Genomic DNA, 19270 nt, shown 5'->3' on the forward strand with positions numbered 1-19270 from the left:
CTCAACTTCGAAGTGTTCTGGTGTGGAACCGACCGTTGGCACTGGAAAATCCTGTCCACAACATTCAGCCAGGTGACCAACTGTACATTAAAAACTGGAATGAAGAACCCCTGAGAGAACGGTGGGCTGGACCTTATCAAGTATTATTGACTACTTTTAAAGGTAGAAGGGGTGGATGCTTGGATTCATTATACTCGGGTGAAAAAGGTTCCCGAATTTTGGTCAGTGCGAGCAATCGGAGATATAAAACTACAGATGAAGCGCGTATAACCATACAATGTTGGGGTTCTTGACAACAGTAACGATAACAGTAATTGTTTTGTGTAAATACCTTGTAATTGGGTTCCTAGAAATACCAGAAAAATATAAGAAAGAGGAAATATTCAGAGGAGAAAATGTTACTTTGGAATGTGGAATGCACAACGATAAACCAATAACAATTAGCTCTCTACAGGTGGTCTGGGAGAAAAATAAATGACTCTGGACAGAGCCAGGAAATATACATAGACACAACCAGGGACAATACAGGATTGAAGGCTGGATGGAAGGGGAAGGCGTACGTAAGTATAACCATAGAATTGGGCCAACAACTGAGAGGAGCTACCACCTCAACCCTGTTTAGTGTTACTAAAGTCAACAAAGGAAAATACCGGTGCGTGGTAACACATGAAAATAGCACAGATTACGGGATAAGAGAAATATTGGTATATCCGAAATTGGATAAAGGAATATTGGTAGCCCACTGAAAAGGATCTAGAAGAAGAAGAGAGGGCCAGGCACCATGGACACAAGTGGTACAGATCCCACCTAGGCAACCATCAGAGAATTTACTGGTAGGATTGATTAAAGATTTTGCCATAATGAAAGGAACTGATAGAATTACTGCTTGTTTGCCCATCCCAAAAGCAACGGGGGACCCGCTTGAGTGGGGTATAATAACCTCCCCACTGCCCCAAGTAAAAGGAAATGAAACAATTCAATGTAAAGAAGTGAAAGCTCTAGAGAGGATAAATGTTACACAATACTATAGGAAACTGAGCCCCCCAACATCAAGGTCTGAATGTGAAAAGAAGAAGAACTACCATTTCATAACGATAGGCAGATTTAAGAATGTGGGACAGTGTTATTACGACGAACTACGTGTAGTAGAAGGAGTTAGAGAAAAGATTGTTTGGGAATGTCAAGAGAAAAATAAGCCAAAAGGAATGAAAGGGTGGGATAGTGATTGGACAGTAAGTTTATTGCAGAAATTCCAGTATGGAGGGAATACATCATGGTGTATTAAATGGCAGGGAAAGCAGAATGGAACTGATCAGTTTTATACAGTAAGCCGGGTTGACAGTAGTGGTAGACAAGAGTCAACAAAGGTAGCTTGGTGGACTTGTGAGAAGAAATATACTTGCGACAGTAATAATGAAGATGTTGAGCACTTACTTCCGGTATTGATAGCTCTTAGGGCAGGATGTGCTTGCCGAGGAATTAAGTACAATTCGGAAAGAAATAGCCAGGCTAGTCAAGTCGCAGTGGATTGTAGCTATAGTACCATACAAAGTCCAGGACAATTTGTATGGGCAGCCAGTGATGGAACTTGGACTACACACCTGCCGATAGATGGGGAAGTAAAAGAAATAACTCTAGGACTCCCCACATTGTGTCCAATATGGAAAAAGTCTCCTTTTAAGGGAAAGTTGGAAACCCTACAAATTAATAGGGCAAAAAGAAGTTTAGAAGAAGGGGCAGATGAAGATACATGGCATGAACCCTCAGATGGAGTAAAATTCAGTTGGGCGTTAGAATCTCTATTTGCACAGGTAGCTACTTATCGAAATAGGGAAATGATTTATAAACTTACAGGACAAGTGAGTAGGCTTGCGAGAGCCACAAAAGAAGGCTTTAGAGACCTTAATATCCAACTACAAGCTACAACTAAAATGGTGCTACAGAATCGATTAGCATTAGATACACTGTTATTAAAGGAACATGGAGTATGTGGATTTCTAAAAGATCGTATTGATCATTGCTGCATCCACATTCCAAATGTGACTATTGACGTAGAACATGACATAGAACAACTGGCTCGAGTGGAACAAGATGCAGAACAGGAAGAGAAAGATATGACAACGAGTTGGTTGGATAAAATTTTTAGTGGATGGAATATTAGTAATTGGGTTAAGTCCTTACTGGAGACAATAATTATATTGGTGATTGTAGGGGTACTAATTTGGTTAACATTTATAATGCTGAAAAGTCTGATTCTAAGGAAGACAACCTGGAACCGGACAGTGATGCAAACTATTGCTCAGCAAATGGAACCACATCCTCAATATCCTCCACCGGCATCTAACAACTTTGGATTTCAGAGAAAGAATCTGAGGAACCCAGGAGGTGAAATAGAATGAAAACCGAATAGACAAGATCAGTTTCAGATCAAGTGAACCCAACCAGAAGAGTGAACGTAACATAAAGCAGAAGTGGTGGACTTATGAAATGTTGTGACAATCCTAATCTTTGTAATTTCCTTGATTCTTAATGATGTAATTTTCCGTGATTATATTATTGGTGAGCACTGAGTGTAAAATATTTTAGTTAGTTAGTGAAAGCATTTGCCCTCCTCGAAAGGAGTGAAATGCTTTCAAAGGGGGAAATGTTAGTAATAGAAGAAGAAATAATACAATATTGTTTAGTATGTTACATTTGCGATGTACTGTTCCGAGGCTGCGCTTGGAAGATACAAAATATATGTGCAAGGGTAACATGAGAATGCACCAATTCATGATGAGGAGTAAGGAGGATTAAAAGAATGCTCAATTTGCAAGACATCTAGATAACTGGGGCTTCTTGGACTCTGGGAACTGGGTCAAACCAACCTTGCGGTTTGGACTGAGACCAAGGGCTCAGAGAGCATGCGTGAAAAGGAAAGGTTAAAAAGTTCAACTCTGATGAAGACATCTTACTTCATCCCGACGACCACCCGGACGACCACCAGAGAGTGATACGCAAGCGCAGAAGGACTGATAAGATAATTAGCATACGAAGCGAGGCTAGGTGGAGCTAGGAAATGAATATGCATAGATGAGTTGTGAAACCTAATGCATATGTAGTATCTTAGGAGATAAAAGAGAACCAAGAAAACAAATCAGACGAAGTTAGATTTGGGCAGGCATGCCCCTAACTTCCGGCGCCTAATAAAGCACCTTCATATAATCACTTTGTGGATTATGTGTCTTCATGAACGCTAACAATATGGTACTCTCACCAAGTCCACAAGATAACACCAAACTTGTGGAGGATCAGTCAGTGAGCTCAAGGGCAGGGCTGCCACTCAAAGACCTGGACTGATTGGAGGAATGACTTGACAGGAACCTCATAAAAATGAACAAAGACAAACACAAAAGCCTTGCCTGTGGAAAGGATGAACATCCTGCAGGTCGTGGAGCAGATCTACTGGAAAGGCCCTAGGGGATCACAGCACATAGCAAGCTAAACACAAGACAGCAGTGTGCCACAGCAGCAATAAAGGCTAACAGAAGCCTAGTGAGATCAAGCAAAGTAACTATCACCCTTCACTGAGCACTCTTTATACCACATCTAAAACACTAGTCTATTTTGCAACCCCCCAGTAAGAAGAACAACACTGATAAACTGCAGCAAGCTCATCAGAGGGGTACATAAAGATATTCAGAGGCTGGAGCACTTGCCCCATGCAGAGAGGTTGAGGGACTTGAGCTTGTTGAGCCTAGGGAAGAAACAACTTCAGAGGAACCCAAGGGCAGCCTGCCAGTACCCAGGAGGGGGTTACTGAGAAGATGGCGTCAGGCTCTTCCTGGTGGTGAAGGGTGGGACAACAACAGACGATGAACGTATACAAAGGAGGGTCTGACTTAATATGTGGGAAACACACAAAAGAAACACACTTATTCACCACGAAGACAGACAGGCAACAGACTGTACTGCCCAGAGAGGCTGTGCTCTCTTTTTCCTTGGAGGTTTTCCCAAGACCCAACCAGATAAAGCCCAGGGCAACCTAGTCTGGCCTCATGGCTGACCCTATTTCTGAGGTTGGACTGGAGATCTCCTGAGAGCCCTTCCCATCTGAATTACTCTCCAGCTCTCTAGTAAGAGTTACTCTCCTTTCCTCACTACTTCTCTTAGAATATCACATCATTAAAAACTTCAGCACATAATAATTCATCAGGATGATCTGAAATAATGCTAACTCAATATTGGATAACATCAAAATTCTTTTCTCCCTTTAAATCAGCCAATCCCCCTTACTGTGGGTGACTACTTCATTAACCTGCCGTATTTCCATTTCCCTGAACATGTGCTTACCAGTCACACTCAAAAACATTTGTGCTGCTTTATAAATATGCCACAGCGTCTAGAAAGGAAAGGATTAGAAACATGCAGGTTCTAGCATCTGGATTTTATCACTTCATTAGATGTGATGGTAGCTAACAACAGGAGGAAAAATAAACAGAAAAGCCCTGTGGGATTGGTCAGTCATACCTGGAGCATACTTCACCCTGCAATAAGATATACATTCATAATTATTCTAATCAAACTACTCCTCATCAGTGAATGTAAGGCAGCCTTCCCTCCGCTATTCATTCCCAACTGACAAGTGAAAAAAAAAACAACAATTAGAGTATCTTCAGTGCTGCTGGCATCTGTATCCAGAGTAGGAGGTTCCGCAATCTAATGCATTCACTGTGCTGTGTTGTGTGTCATTATTCGCTGCGTCAAGTCGGAGAAGTATCTCGACTGTCTCCTCTGCCAACTGTCAGCACTTCAACTACATCTAGAACAAGACTGAGCTAGTTTAAGTGAGGGTAGGATGATGATCCTTGTGGAGAATCAGAGACAAGCCTGTTCCGGCAGCTTCGATTTTGAACTGCTTTTTGTGCATCCAAACAAGAAGTAGGATCTAATTCTTTCAGCACAGTCATGGACAATTTGACTGTCTTCTTTTCCAAAGGACAAAAATTAGAATTCAATGACTAATTCCTTTCCCAGTTTAATTTGTGTTTACTTATTTTTCCTGACCACAGAAATAAATATTTTGCTGAAGCAAGAGAGAAGTAACCAACTGACAATATCTCATGACTCAACTAGTTGGTTAGGTTAAAGAAGTAAATTAAGAGTTCTCTTAGAAATTCTCTGTATCAACAGCCAAGCTGCAGTATGTCTCTAAAAATCCTGGCAAGCTTTCATGAAGGCTTCCAGCCTGAAATAAGCTATACCTTAAGTTAACACATTCACACAACAGCGTTAGAAAACTTTGGAAAGTTATCCTCATAATTCCCCATAATTGCCTGAAGAAATAGAAATCTATCTGGAAAAAAAAAAACACCAACAAAAAAACATTAAACTAAAGCTTATTGCTCATTTATGAAGGCTATAACAATTATGGCCACTGGAAAAATATTTTAAAAATATCAATACCATTAGCTACTTAGAGATATATGATCATTTCTGTAATAGAGACTTCCACCTCTGCCTGAGCTTTAAGTACAGAAAATACAACCAACACATTTTAAGAAGGTTTTGAGCAACACTTGTAACAGCGTTTTCTTTTCAAAATAATTACAGTAGAAGACAAGCTGAATCAAAAAAATATATATATATATATATAAACCAAACACTTCAGTTACAAAAAAGACAGTTGTATTGCTGCAAATTTTGTCCCCAATCTAGCTGTCTGTCCAGGACACTTATTTTAGCACTCTGATTTCTTATCACGCTCTTTTTGCTTAGCAGACACAACCTTATCTCTGGCTTTGGATAGCTGAAGTAGAGGCTTTACAGGGAAGATTATCTCAGCTATTCTGCCACTTAACTTTTATCAAAAGTTCACAACCATTTCATATGATAGGTCACCTCAGATTTCTGTTACTTTGCACAATTTTAAGAAAAGAGGCGCCTTCTATGAAGAAATGCCTCCCCAGAAGAGATATGGCACACTGACATGCCAGTCCTGGGAGGCCTTACTCCAAGGGTACCACAGGATCTCTCTGAACCAACACAGGACTTCCTATTTCTGAGCTGACAAGCTAATCTATTCATTCAAATACAAAGTGTCTCCAAGAGAGACATGACATACTATCAGCACGGGACTGAAATCACAGGGAAATCATTAAGGACTGTACTGTTGGGTGTCATAAGTCTCCCAAGATAGTCTCAAGACCGAAGGACAGACTACATATGTTAACTGGGTGGAAAAAGCTTCTGTTAGAAAACCAGAGATAAAATGGAATGGAATCTATTATGAACCTGGGTGACTAAATATATCTGCTTCTTATCATTTTCTGGAGCAGCAGTCCATAAGATAAAATAAAACCCACCTCACTACAGCACATTCCAGATCTAGATTTGCACAGAGGAAACACTCAAGATGCAGTTACATATTAGATGTATGAGCTTTAGATGATTTAACATCTAACCACCATATGCTAATGGAGGAGATCCTTTTCATGTATCCTCCCCCACAATATGCATAATGCTCCCTCCTTCCATCCCATTTCACCAGCATTCGCCAGAAACCGTACCAAGCTGATTCAACACTGACTTTAATCTGCTAAAACGATCTACTTTCTGTGGGACTAGCAAATTGAATTAACTCCATGAATGGTCAAAGAAACGCCAAAGCAACAGGATTTCACCCTAAAATACCAAGATTGCTGTTGTGCATCTCTTTTGCCATGCAGGTGTTGAAAGGCAGCACAACTAGGAAGCAGTGAGCGATCCTATCCAATAGGATACGAAATTGCAAAAGTAACAAAGCAGGAAACTCCGGGCATTGCAGAGACTAATGACTTTCCTACAGTTTTGGAGCATGCCTCTTCCCCCCTTTAAAACTTCACTCAAATAGACTCTCCCCTCCCTTCCACATTTCTTCACTTGTCAACCTCATCTACCCTCTGAGCTTTATCATCCCCAAACCCTTATTGCTTTTCTTTAGTGTTTCTTCTTCCCCACTTAAATTCATAATCACAATAGTAACAACGGCATCAATACAACGCTCATCACCATCACAATAATCACTGAGCACACACATCCCACCCCCTTCCTCTTCCTTCTTCGATTTATTTGCATTGTCCAGCAGACTGGCAATTACCACGCATTTATGCAACGTCTCGGATAATAGGGTGCTGTAGCAACTACCACAACAAACACAATTATGAGTAGCAGTGTTCTGATTGACCTGACATAGCCAACAGATTTCCCTCCACGTTATAAATCAAATCAAATAAAAATCTCTGAACAAAGCAATTTTTTTTTAACAACCACCCTCCAACACCACAGCCCCTCTCCCAGTTCTCAGTTTTATTCACAACTTTCTTCCTTCCGATGTGCAAAGACGTGTGTGATTCCAATTAACCTCTTTGATGAACTGGAAAATAAACACAACGCTTTTCTGCAAGAGAATCCATTTCAGCACACAAAGAAAACAGTAAACGAGTTACCAAATGAAAACCAATTAAAAAGCAACCTTGTGTGCATTAGATCTATTGCAGATAGCAAGCCTCCCCTTTGTACTCCCCGCTTTCACAGGACTCGGTCTGTGTGCACCTGTGGCATGAAGAGCCTGAGCTAACAGCCAGTATCCAAGCAGCTACCCCTCCCTTCGCATTAACAAGGAAGACAAACATTGACTGCAAAAACATGCGGGCAGAAACGTAAGCAGAACCCCAAGGTGATGATGAATAACATACTCCTGAATGTCAAGGTACTGGGGGGGGCGTGTTCATAACACCCCAGCTTCTTTCCCACATCGCATCAAAATAAAATGTAGGTGGAACCAACGTCCTGCTGTTACTAGTATGCAAAGAAAATTAACTCATTGAAATTCACCCATCTGTTCTGGCCAACCATTTATGAGTAACTCTCAACATTTCAGTCACCTGAAAAAAAAGAAGACAGTAAATTCTAGGCCCAAACACTTCCTAACCAGTTAATATTCAAGATCACAGATGATTAAACCACACAGCGTTTCATTCTTTCAGTGAGCTTTGTTTCTTGCCTGACTTCCTGGCTGCTTTTTGTCTCTAGCATTTCTCTCCTTCTTCTGGCAAACAAAGTGGAGAAGAAAAGTGAGGAAGGTTCCTGGGGAGCATCAGGATTGCAGTAATTTCCTACCCTGAAGCAAGGAAAAGTTTGCTCAGGGAGCAATGACCTGTTGCTGCTACCTAATCCTCCACCCCCTTTTTTTTCCAACTTAGGTTTAAAAGGTGTTTGCATTTGTAAAGTTATATAACCCAGAGGCAAAGCCTAGTGCATTTATCTCCTTCCTACCCTCAAATCCACAGGAACAATACCTCCCACCCACACATTTCCTCCACCTTTTTATTGTCGCTGTGGGCAATTTAAAACAGAAAACTGCAATTCAGAAAGATCTTCAGTCATGCACCTACAGTTCATTGACATTTGGTTCACATCCAAGCCTGATGTGAATGTAGATGCCACTCATCAAAAGGACAGTTATGCCATGGATAACAAATCTTCTCAAGTCCCTAAATTAAACAACAGTATTACCACAGGGACAAAGTTATTTTCAAAGCATTCTTGGTATTCTGCCTGCTTACCTGCCCTTGTTCAAAACAAAGGGAGAACTGTCCTCGCACAGCTCTACTTACATTTCCTTTCAGCATCCTGAAATAAGACCTGTTTAAGATCCAACATTTTGTTTTCAACTGGAAAGGTCGTCTGGGGAACTGAGTCTCTACTTTTTTTTTTTAATGGGGGGAAGGGAAAATATATGACAATACATAGGGAAGGTGGGGAAAGAAAGTTTTTTACATCATCGCTTTTTAAGTTAGACACAAAAAAGGTCTCAAAGAAATTATGGAAGAAATATCATTAACGAAAGAATAACATTTTAAGAGACGAAAGAATCTACTTATCTCTTGCTCACTAGAAAACACAAACAGCAAAGTAATGACTACTTACATATAATACGTAGGATATAATCCTTCAAAATACCAGCAATGCTTTTTGGCCTCCGTACACTGCAAAGAAAGAAATATATATTATTGATATTTACATAGGACAACATGAAATTCTAAACGCAACCACTGAGTGCTTATAAATACCGTAACTTTGAGCAATTAGAAAAGGTGTCTTTTCTCAAAGGCTTCACAATCCTAGCACACACAAAAACTGGGAACTCAGTTAATTGGAACTGCAACATGCCCTGTTAGGATTCAGATCCTTCACACCAGGCTTTGTCTACAGGGCCCCAAAGGTTACCACAGTTCATGACCGTGGTTAATAGATTCTGTGCAGATACGGGATCCAATTGCATAGCAAAACTCGGGTCTTAAAATCTGGAGAACTTAAGAGCCCATCACGTCTGTAGTCACTTAAGAGACCTCCAAGGCATGCCGGGTTTGACGACACGAGGCATATGACTGTAGAGCGAATTCATTAATCGCAGGGAATTACTCATCTTTGTGGAATTCTCTGCGTGTGGAGCCAGGCTTGGAAAGGAACAAAACAGAGAACCCATGCTAGGATCCCAGCTCGTCTTCCTACACCTTGGAAATGTTTCAAGTGTTCATTACAGAATCTGGGAAAGGAAACTGCTTTCTGCAGTCCAGGGGCATTGTTCTCTTTTGCAGACTGTCAGCGTATCCTTGTTAAAGGATGGTGACAGGCATTCTCTCGGCGTGTGTGTGTGCAGGCAGTGTGGGAAACGCACATCATTACAGGCACGGCTCGAGTACAGACAGCAGCGAAGAACAATAGCGACGCTTAAAAAACAAAACCAGATGTCAAGCCCAAACTACATATACAACACAAAATATTTCTGCATACCCTGCTGACATCGCTAGCATAAAATGCTGTCTCCCTTGCAGATGTGGTTCCAGAAGCTCCACCACAAGCCATATTATCTGGTTGCACACAGACTGGGTGTTCCGGGACACCCTCCACAGAGCAGCAATCATTATCTTGTGGGATTTTAACAAGAGCTCTCTGCTGCTCACACCTGACACCCAAGGTCAGGGAGCACTCGCACATCAGCAGTACTTGGATCATCCTTCATGCTCACTTGGCAGCTCACCTTTAAATAATAGCTCGTATAAGTTTATTAGCCTCCCTGAATCCCAGAATACTAAATGAATCCAGCTAAGACAAAGACAAAGTGTTTTTACATCTCTGACTCTCACTCCTCATGAATAAGAAAGGCTGCAAGCTCTTTAATGAGCATCTGATGAGCTAAATCACAGACAGATCAATTACAGCCCATGAAGACAAACTGCTATGGATTAAATTGCTAAGACCAGTATGGAGATGGGGGGAAGAAGGAGATTTTTGATGCATGTGATCAGGCCTGTCCACTAATCATAAGATGGGCTCACACCAGTCTTCAAGATACGCAAGCTTTAGGTTCTGTTGAACGGACTGGAGCTTCTTCCTTTGGGGAAAAACAAAATGAAACAAACAGATTCCTCATTCATTCCCTTCTCAAATCCATGCTGCTACTACAGCAATGTATGCAGGAGGGCTCCACAGCTGCTGCTGGAACAAGTGGTGTTCAGAGAGCTATCTCCACATTTGCCCTACTCCCCTTCCCCCCCCAAAGCTTCCAACTTCTGAAACCTTTCTTCTGAATCTTGTCATCAGCATGCTATTTCCTCTTACTCTAAAATTAGAAGCACGGCAAGTTTCTCTTGGTATCACTGCAAACATATATCCATTGTAAATTCAGCAGGTCCACTGCAGATACAGGGCAAAATACTTTGGCTCTTTTCCTTTGAAAGCTGTAAATCAGCAAGCCCTGGCTAAAACCCCAGTGCCTGCAGGTCATCCCCTTGGGAAGTCTCATTTCAGAGTCCAGCTTGGAGCGTACGCTCCTAAATGTTTTTCTTCCTGCTCCTGAACCAATATGATTCACTGTTTACCTCAACATCCTTAAAGCCTTCATCAGTCTCAAGCATTTTAATTGATGTTTTCCTAGCAATGTTTCTGAGCCTGTGGAGCCCGCATACCGTTTACAAGCGTAAAGGAGGCATTTATATTCAGTACTCGTTCTGCCACCCTCCTCCCCATACTTCAATCCACTTTGCAAGTTCTAAAATGAACTGGGAAGATTCCTCCCTTCCCACATCTTCCAAGCTGTAAAAATTCTGTTTCTGCCTCGATTTATTTTGACTTCTCTGCTTCAGACAGCCAATATGCTTACTGCTATGCAAAAAAAGGCTCTAGCCTAGGAAAGTTTTGCACATAACTATTCCCTTCAGCTTACAGGTCTTAGACACATACACTAAAAACTCTTCGGTGCACAGACTTTATTTTTGTTCTGGGTCCTAGAACAATCCTGATTCTGCCTTTAATATCCATGCGTTATTTATACTGCTGTGAAGTTGTTCAGCTCTCCTACATAGGAATTGGGCAAACAAACAAGTAGACCTCAAACGTAAGCACCATGTCAGACCCTGGTAGAATCGTGGTTTGGGTTGGAAGGGACTTTAAAGACCACTCAGTTCCAACCCCCTGCCATGGGCAGGGACACCTCCCACCAGACCAGGTTGCCCAAAGCCCCAGCCAGCCTGGCCTTGAACACCTCCAGGGATGGGGCATCCACAGCTTCTCTGGGCAGCCTGTTCCAGTGCCTCACCACCCTCTGAGTGAAGAATTTCAGAACAGAACAGAACATCCTGAGTTGGAAGGGACCCACAGGGATCATTGAGTCCAACTCCTGTCACCACACAAGTCTTCCCAAAAATTCAGACCATATGACCAAGAGCACAGTCCAAATGCTTCTTAAGCTCTGACAGGCTTGGTGCCGTGACTAAGTCTCTGGGGAGCCTGTTCCAGTGCACAACAACCCTCTCAGTGAAGAGCCTCTTCCTGATACCCAGCCTGAACCTCCCCTGTTGCAGCTTGACTCCATTCCCTCAGGTCCTATCGCTGGTCACCACAGAGAATAGATCGGCACCCGCCCCTTCACTGCCCCTCATGAGGAAGCGCTGAGGACCATGATGAGGACTCCCCTCAGCCTCCTCTTCTCCAGGCTGAAAAAAAAAAAGTGACCTCAGCTGCACCTCATACATCATCCCCTCTAGGCACTTCATCTTTGCAGCCCTTCTCTGGACACTCTTGAACAGTTTCATGTCCTTTTTGTACTGTGGTGCCAGAACTGCACACAGTACTCAAGGTGAGGCCAGACCAGTGCAGAGTGAAGTGGGACAATTGCTTCCCTTGACTGACTAGCAATGCCATGCTTGAAGCACCCCAGGATACAGTTGGCCCTCCTGGCTGCCAGGGCACACTGCTGGCTCATATTCAACTTGCTATCAACAAAAACACACAGATCCCTCTCTGCAGGGCTGCTGTCCGGCGTCTTGTCCCAAAATGTAAATAAGTATCTGAGGGGAAGGTGTCAAGAGGATGAAGCTGGTCTCTTTTCAGTTGAGCCCAGCTACAGGACGAGAGGCAATGGGCATAAACTGAAGCACAGGAGGTTCTGGCTGAATATAAGAGGGCACTTCTCCCTCACTGCGAGGGTGACGGAGCACTGGCACAGGTGGCCCAAAGAGGTTGTGGAGTCTCCTTCTCTGGAGATAGTCAAAACCCGCCCCAATGCCATCCTGCACAATGTGCTCTAGGTGATCCTGCTCGGCAGGGGCATTGGACTAGATGATCTTCAGAGGTGCCTTCCAACCCTGCCCATTCTGTGATTTTGTGATTGTGTGATGATTCTGTGACGACACCACCACTTCAGGTAAGCAAGAGATGCTGTTCGTTTCTACCATCCTCCTTGGACAACCAATAGCTGCTGATGTTCTGATATTCTTGGCCGATGCTGAGCTCCCAGCCTGGACCCCAGCCTGGCAGATGTTGCTCCTATCAGCATGGAGCACCCATTTCACATCAGCATTTTCTCACAACAGTCACATTAATTCTCTAAGTGCTGCCATCAGGGGCACCCCAAGAGCTGTGTGACATCACCACAGGGTCACTCAAAAAAGCCTCACAGCCTCAAAAAAGTCACTCACAGCCTCAAAAAAGGCAGCTGGCCATAAGTACCCTGAGCGTCCAGTCTGCGTTGAGTCCAGCTGGTGGCACTCGAGAGCTCGAGATCCTATTGCTGGAACGTCAGAGGTGGTGTTGCTAGTGGAAGGTGCGACGTCGAGGTCCTTCCTGTGGAAGGCGAGACATCAAGGTCCTTCCTGCGGCAAGAAAGACGGTGAGGTGCTTCGGGTTGCAGGTGAGGCATTCAGGTCCTTCTGCTAGGACGTGAGACGTTGATGTCCTTCTGGGGGCACGTGAGATGCTGAGGTCCCTCTCATTGCAGGCAAGGCATCCGGGTCCTTCTGGTGGGGCACAAAGTGTTAAGGTGCTCCTGGTGGGATGTGAGCCTTTGAGGTTCTGCCAGTGACCCGTGAGGGAGGTGCTGAAGACTGGAGACGCTTGACACCCACTTGACATCAGAGCAGCATCCCGCAGAAGACACTCACCTCCACACCGGAGCGGCCGCGGGCACAATGAGCCAGCCACGCCAGGAGCAGCCAGCGGAGGCCCCTGTAGAAGAGAGCTGCACCATCTGCCTGGGCCTGCTGGCTGACGCAGCTCGACTGGACCCCTGCGGGCACTCCTTCTGCAGGGTGTGCATCCAGCCCTGGGCCGCCCACAGAGCCACCTGCCCGCTCTGCCGCCGGCCCATCATAGCCATCGTGAGGCTGGTGCCGCCTGCCCAGCGTGACACCTCGGCCTGCCGGCCACAGGGAAGGGCCTAATGCAACATGGGGTGGGGGCGGCGGCGGCAGCAGCGGAGCCCTTCCAGTTACAGGTCCCGCAGTGTCTCGCCCAGGCACAGGCAGCGCAGCCCTTCCTTGTCACGACAGCTCGTCCGCAGCTTCTCATGGCACTGGGAGCAGGACAGGCACAGACGGCCCCGGTCCCCACTGAATGCCGGGGACACGTCGTGGCTGCAAAGGGCCCAGCAGGAGGAGCCGGGGGCTGGCGACCACGCGAGCTGCCAGGCTGGGCCCCGCATTTAAAGAAAAAAATAAAGTAAATCCTAAAAAGGAACCCAGTTGGAAGTCATTTGGGGGATGGGAAATTATCATGGGATTGGGTAACTGAGTGAGGGCAGCAGCCATAAAGGTGACCATGCCCTAAGTAGAAAAAAGGCTGATAGAAATAGTCTCCTGAACCTGGGGTAGAAGAAAATGCCTGCCGGGCTGAGAACTGCCAATCTGGGAGCCATACCACAGGGTGCAGTCCTTCAGGAGCAGACTGCTCCAGCATGGGCTCCTCTCCACAGAGCACTCTCCACAGAGCAGCACAGGAAGTTTCTCAGACGAAAGAAGCTCTGTTTGGGGTAAAAAGCAGGCCCATTTTATACCATTTATAACTCTTATACCTAAGAAGGCATAGGACACCACCACATCAGGTAACCAGGAGATGCTGTTCATTTCTACCATCCTCCTTGGACAGCCAATAGCTGATGATGTTCCTGATATTCTTTAAACAACTTGATTTCTCATGCATGTTCCCACTTTCTTGGGCCAATTTCCTCATGCCCAGGCTCTTTTTCACCTTCCCAGGTGCTAAGTTGTTCCTCACATTCTTTTTGTTTCTTCCTCGATGGTCTCTTCAGGATGTCTCAGGTGCTCAGGTGTCCAGCTGCACGTCAAGAACGTCCCTGGCTCCCAGGCCGAAGGCCGAGCTCCTACCCTGGACCCCAGCCTGGCAGACGTTGCTCCTGTCAGTGTGGAGCAACCATTTCACATCAGCATTTTCTCACAACAGTTCCTGATGTTCTGATGTTATTTTAACAACAGTAACAACAGTTCCTGATCTTCCTGATATTCTTTACACAACTCTTGATTTCACATACTACATGTCCCACGGACTCACATATGCAGGACCAAGTGCTGCAGTTTCTGCTCAGTTAAAACTCCCGCTCTCCAGGGCAACTTTGTTGGAGTAAACCCCAACACAAAGCAGTAGGCTACTAACCGCTGTCTGCATTGCTAGTTAGCAGACCTGACGGGAATTCACTGATAAGAAGAGAATGTCATTGCCTCTACGGACCTCCATCTCCTTAGCACTGAGATACCAGGGAGACGAAGAGGTTAGTTAGGACATGGACTAGTTTTTCCCCATCCCACACACGTTCTCTGAAACAGATGATGATGATCATTCATCTCATGCAAAAATCCAAATAATTCCCCTGAGCCGCTTAGTTAAGCCAGTGAAGAGCCATATGAGCTCACAAGGGGACGTCTGCCACCAGCACTGGGTCTGATGCTCACCGTCTTTTGAGGATTACATCCTTGCAGTTGTTTGAGACAAACCCCCAAGGCAGCTAAGAACCCTCAGCTGGCAGCAACTAATTCCAGTCCACAAACAGAAACAAAGGGAAGATTACATTGGTGAGATAGGACCTCAGACATCAAGGCTGGTGCCCACTCTGAGAGCTCCTGTATGAAGCCAGACGATCTCAGAGTTTCTAGAAGTGTTTGTTCATGTCTTAAAAAGCCACGAACCTATTCACTAATAACAAAAAAGTGTGCTTATGGTTTTTAAACTAAACTTATTTATGACCCTGTGGAGGCTTTCGACTTTTCTAGGAGAACAGCTCTGCACATTTCACTTATAAAATTCCTCCTTCTATGTCCTTTAACAATTTGGCACAGCTATAAAATATAAATACAAGAGTATGTTCATTTTTTAAATAAATGATGCAGGTCTAATTGGGTGTGCATATGTAGTCTTTAGAGAATTAATGGTATGCGAATTAGCCAGATGCTTGAATACGTTCCTTGAGATTGGAGAGAAAAACCACAAAACTTTTTTCTTTTTAAATAAATCAGCATCTCTCTCGTAGCCTGTTTTCTCTGGCGGACGTGGCAACGTGAACTGCAAGCCATGCTTTTCTGTGGCCTCTAAATTCATTCAGATTTCCTCTAAGAAAGGAAATGTGTTTCCTGTCACAGATTGAAACTGCAAATGCTACCGCTGCTAGTACGAACAATGAAAAAGAGAAGTTACTGAAACATTAACCAAAGACTGGTTTTGATCACACCATAAGATGGAGTACATACAGATGCACATGGTGTGGGGGAAGACAGAGTAGGCAAGCTGCTCACTGAATGTCGGAAGGTATGATACAGATCATTAGTTATGCTTTGCAGGGTTCGCAGAAATATCTAGCAGCAATATTCTCCACATTGCACATCATTATCTTTCCATTCACAGGACAATAAAAAGAGAACAGATCTGATCAATTAATTACTCTTTGCAATCAAGGGAACAGTGGATTTACACCCAGTGCTTTTACTGGAGATTTAAAAAATAATTATAAAAAAGAAAAGAAAACACAAAACAAAACACTTCCAGCACCATCTGTAGATGGTAAATACTTTCCAATATAAGTAGAATCAATTTTTGTTATGGGTAGCAATGAAAAAAACAGCCTGCTGCTGGTGGACATGGTTGTGGAGGGCAGGGGTAGGAAGACTGCTATCTGTATTCCGAAGGAGCAGTCAGGCTGAGTTTGTGACATCTGCTCAAAGCCAGATTCTGCAAGAGGCGCAGGTCTGCTATCAATCACAAAGCCAATGAAACTGTACCAGCTATCAGTAACTGCGGGTGCAGCTCTTTTTAACCAGACAAAAAGCTAGATGCTACACACAATTGTCCTTAAGGATTACAATTACAAGAGCCCAAATAGGTAAATTCAGAAGACAAAAAGCAGGAATTTAACGTAGTGACCTGCCATCCTGACAGGACAGAAACAGCTCCTGGTATTCTGGGATGTCTTAGTGGCTGCAACCTCCTGTCCTACTAGTGCTAGGCAGCAGAGTGCCGACTAGTGCTACTAGTAGAGCACCAGTTGATCCAAATCTCATTCTTGTGGCTACAGCCTCTGAAGCTCTGTTATAAGTAATTCATCCACAGAGGAACAGGGAAAAAGAATTAAAAGCCTGTAAGACATGGCATAAGACCTCATTATTTCTGAGCATCACCCAACGTGCGATGTTAGAAAAGGATTTCCCATGCCAGCATACAACCAGAACTGTCTTCCACACAGCCAGACCAAAACTGGCCCATGAGGAAGTGGGAAGGACAAGACCTTTGGCTCCAAACCATCGGAGAAGCAACTGGCTTTGCCTCTGTCACACAGGCTCTGTCGCAACAGTCACCTGCATTAACGATCTGCAGTTTTCCTGGTCTCTGCACCTGGCAACTGCTTGATGGAGCCCAGACAAAAAGATGGGGCAGTCTACAGCACAACCCTAGACTGAATAATCGGTTCCAGAAGGGACATTATTGGCTAGGAATCACAATGCTTTATGGGATTTGACCTTTAAAATTGTATCAGTTTTCAGAACACTATCTACTTCAGTGCCTAGACAAGAGCTGAAAGCATTATGAGGTACAAGCTGCTCATTAGATATGGTGCACTGAAATCAGAGGGATTTCTGCATGCTGAGTTTGAAAGATTGGATTTGCAGAGACAAGATGAGCATACTGCTCTTCCATAGCCAAGAAAAGGGCAAAATATCATCCATTAGAGTAACAGACGGTATATACTGAAACGGAAAAGTGCAGCCTAAGGGTGAAAACAATTTACTACAGAAAATACATTTTGCTTTAGCCTTGCCTGAATCCATCAAAATTCATCCCTACTTCTTTCTCCTGTGACGCTAACAGATGAGGGTAGAAGTAGCCCATCTCCAAACTATTCTAAGAGATGGAGCTCGCAAGGCAGTCCACCACTGACTGCAGCAAATACTTTTGTATTTTGTATTGCAAAAGCAACTCTTACTAAAAACCAGGATTGCATTAAGGTATTATTTACTAAGCTAATGAGGAAACAGCAGAAAAGTCTGCTATAATAGGATGCTGGCTCTATCCTACACCAAGCTTTCCATCCTGCGTAATGCTAAACAGAACAGATATTATTCCAGATATCCAGTTGTTGCAACAAAACCTCAAGTTTACAAAGTCATGTAACACATAGTACAAAGAATTAACTTTTATATTTTCCAGAGGGAATTGTTTCTGTTCCCTTAGAAAGAAGGGAATAGTTCTCACATAAGGTTCTCAATAGAAGTAACTTCTCTGCTTCTTGAATTAAACACTCTGTTCTTTGCAACAGTAAAATTTCAGCACAAGCATTTAACTCGTGTTAGTTCTTCTGGTGCTCTGAGCACATGCATTAATTTTGAGTTAAAAAAAAGATTAATGTGGGTTTAGCATTAGATAGCCTCTCATCAAAAAGCTTTACTTTACATTTAGATCTATTAACCTTTCTCACGAAAGAAATACAAATATCCCTCGCATGTAATTTCATTTCAGGAGCCTGACTTTTTTTTTCCTCTCCTCCCTCCCACCATTATGCAGCAAATTGCAAATGCACTCCAGTCCTAGAATGCTACAATTTCAATTGAATATAATCCTTTAATCAGTCTCCTGGGGGAAAATAAAAATATAATAAATAAATAAATAAACAGAAAGCAAAAGGGAAAGTGAGCCTCGTGTCTTGGAGCCTGCAAGAGGCCTCAGTACCTCGGACAGCGCCCATCACTCCTCTGTCCTCGCCGTCATCATTGGGACGCTCAACAGGAAATATCCCACTTGGTCTACGTTGGGACACCAAGACAGATTGCCAGGAGACCCTCAGCACCAGAGGAGGTTAGGACTTGTGTTCCTATTTCTACATGCGTGGACTCGGCAGAGTTTGCACACGCATGAAAATGGGGTTGGGTCCTAAACCCCAAGAGGGGAACCGACGGCACAAAGGGAGGTCTAATGGCAGATGTGTAAAAAAGCACAAGGCATGCCACATATTGAAAGCATTTTCACCTAAGAACAGTAAAAGAGTCAACATTCCAGCAGAGTCTCACAACTTCAAGGGGGTAGTGGTAACCTTTTCTGTTCCAACTGGAAGGAAAAGGACGTAACATTTTCCCAACTCCGCTAGAAGCAGTTGATCTATTCCAAATGGTACTGGGCAGGTTCCACAGCTCCAAAATTGAATTTAGCTTCTGCAGTTATTATGTTTCCTTTTATATGTGCAGGAGAAGTAAAAGCAAGGTTATTATTTGCATTCTTTAGCTACAGAATAAGTCATAAGTCACCTTATAAAACAATCCATAAAGGAGGATGTGGGGGGGAGGGATCGTTTGTCAGGAATTGAAATAAAACCATGCCAAGAGTGAGGGTATTTACAATTTCCACCCTCAATCTCTTTAAAACCAAAACAAACCAGATACTTTTTTTTTTTTTTTTACAGTCAAAAAGATTTAAT

General features: G+C 43.6%; 1 protein-coding gene across 1 annotated transcript in view; it reads right to left on the minus strand.

Annotated features, from left to right (window-relative positions):
• VOPP1 (VOPP1 WW domain binding protein) overlaps nucleotides 1-19270 on the minus strand; it is a 75118-nt gene that overhangs the window by 22744 nt on the left and 33104 nt on the right. Inside the window, exon 2 of the mRNA XM_048054066.2 lies at nucleotides 8950-9008. Within this exon, the coding sequence (XP_047910023.1) occupies nucleotides 8950-9008 (59 nt within the window). The remainder of the gene's footprint in view (nucleotides 1-8949; nucleotides 9009-19270) is intronic.

Source organism: Anser cygnoides, chromosome 2, assembly GCF_040182565.1.
Source record: "Anser cygnoides isolate HZ-2024a breed goose chromosome 2, Taihu_goose_T2T_genome, whole genome shotgun sequence".
Taxonomy (NCBI): Eukaryota; Metazoa; Chordata; class Aves; order Anseriformes; family Anatidae; genus Anser; species Anser cygnoides.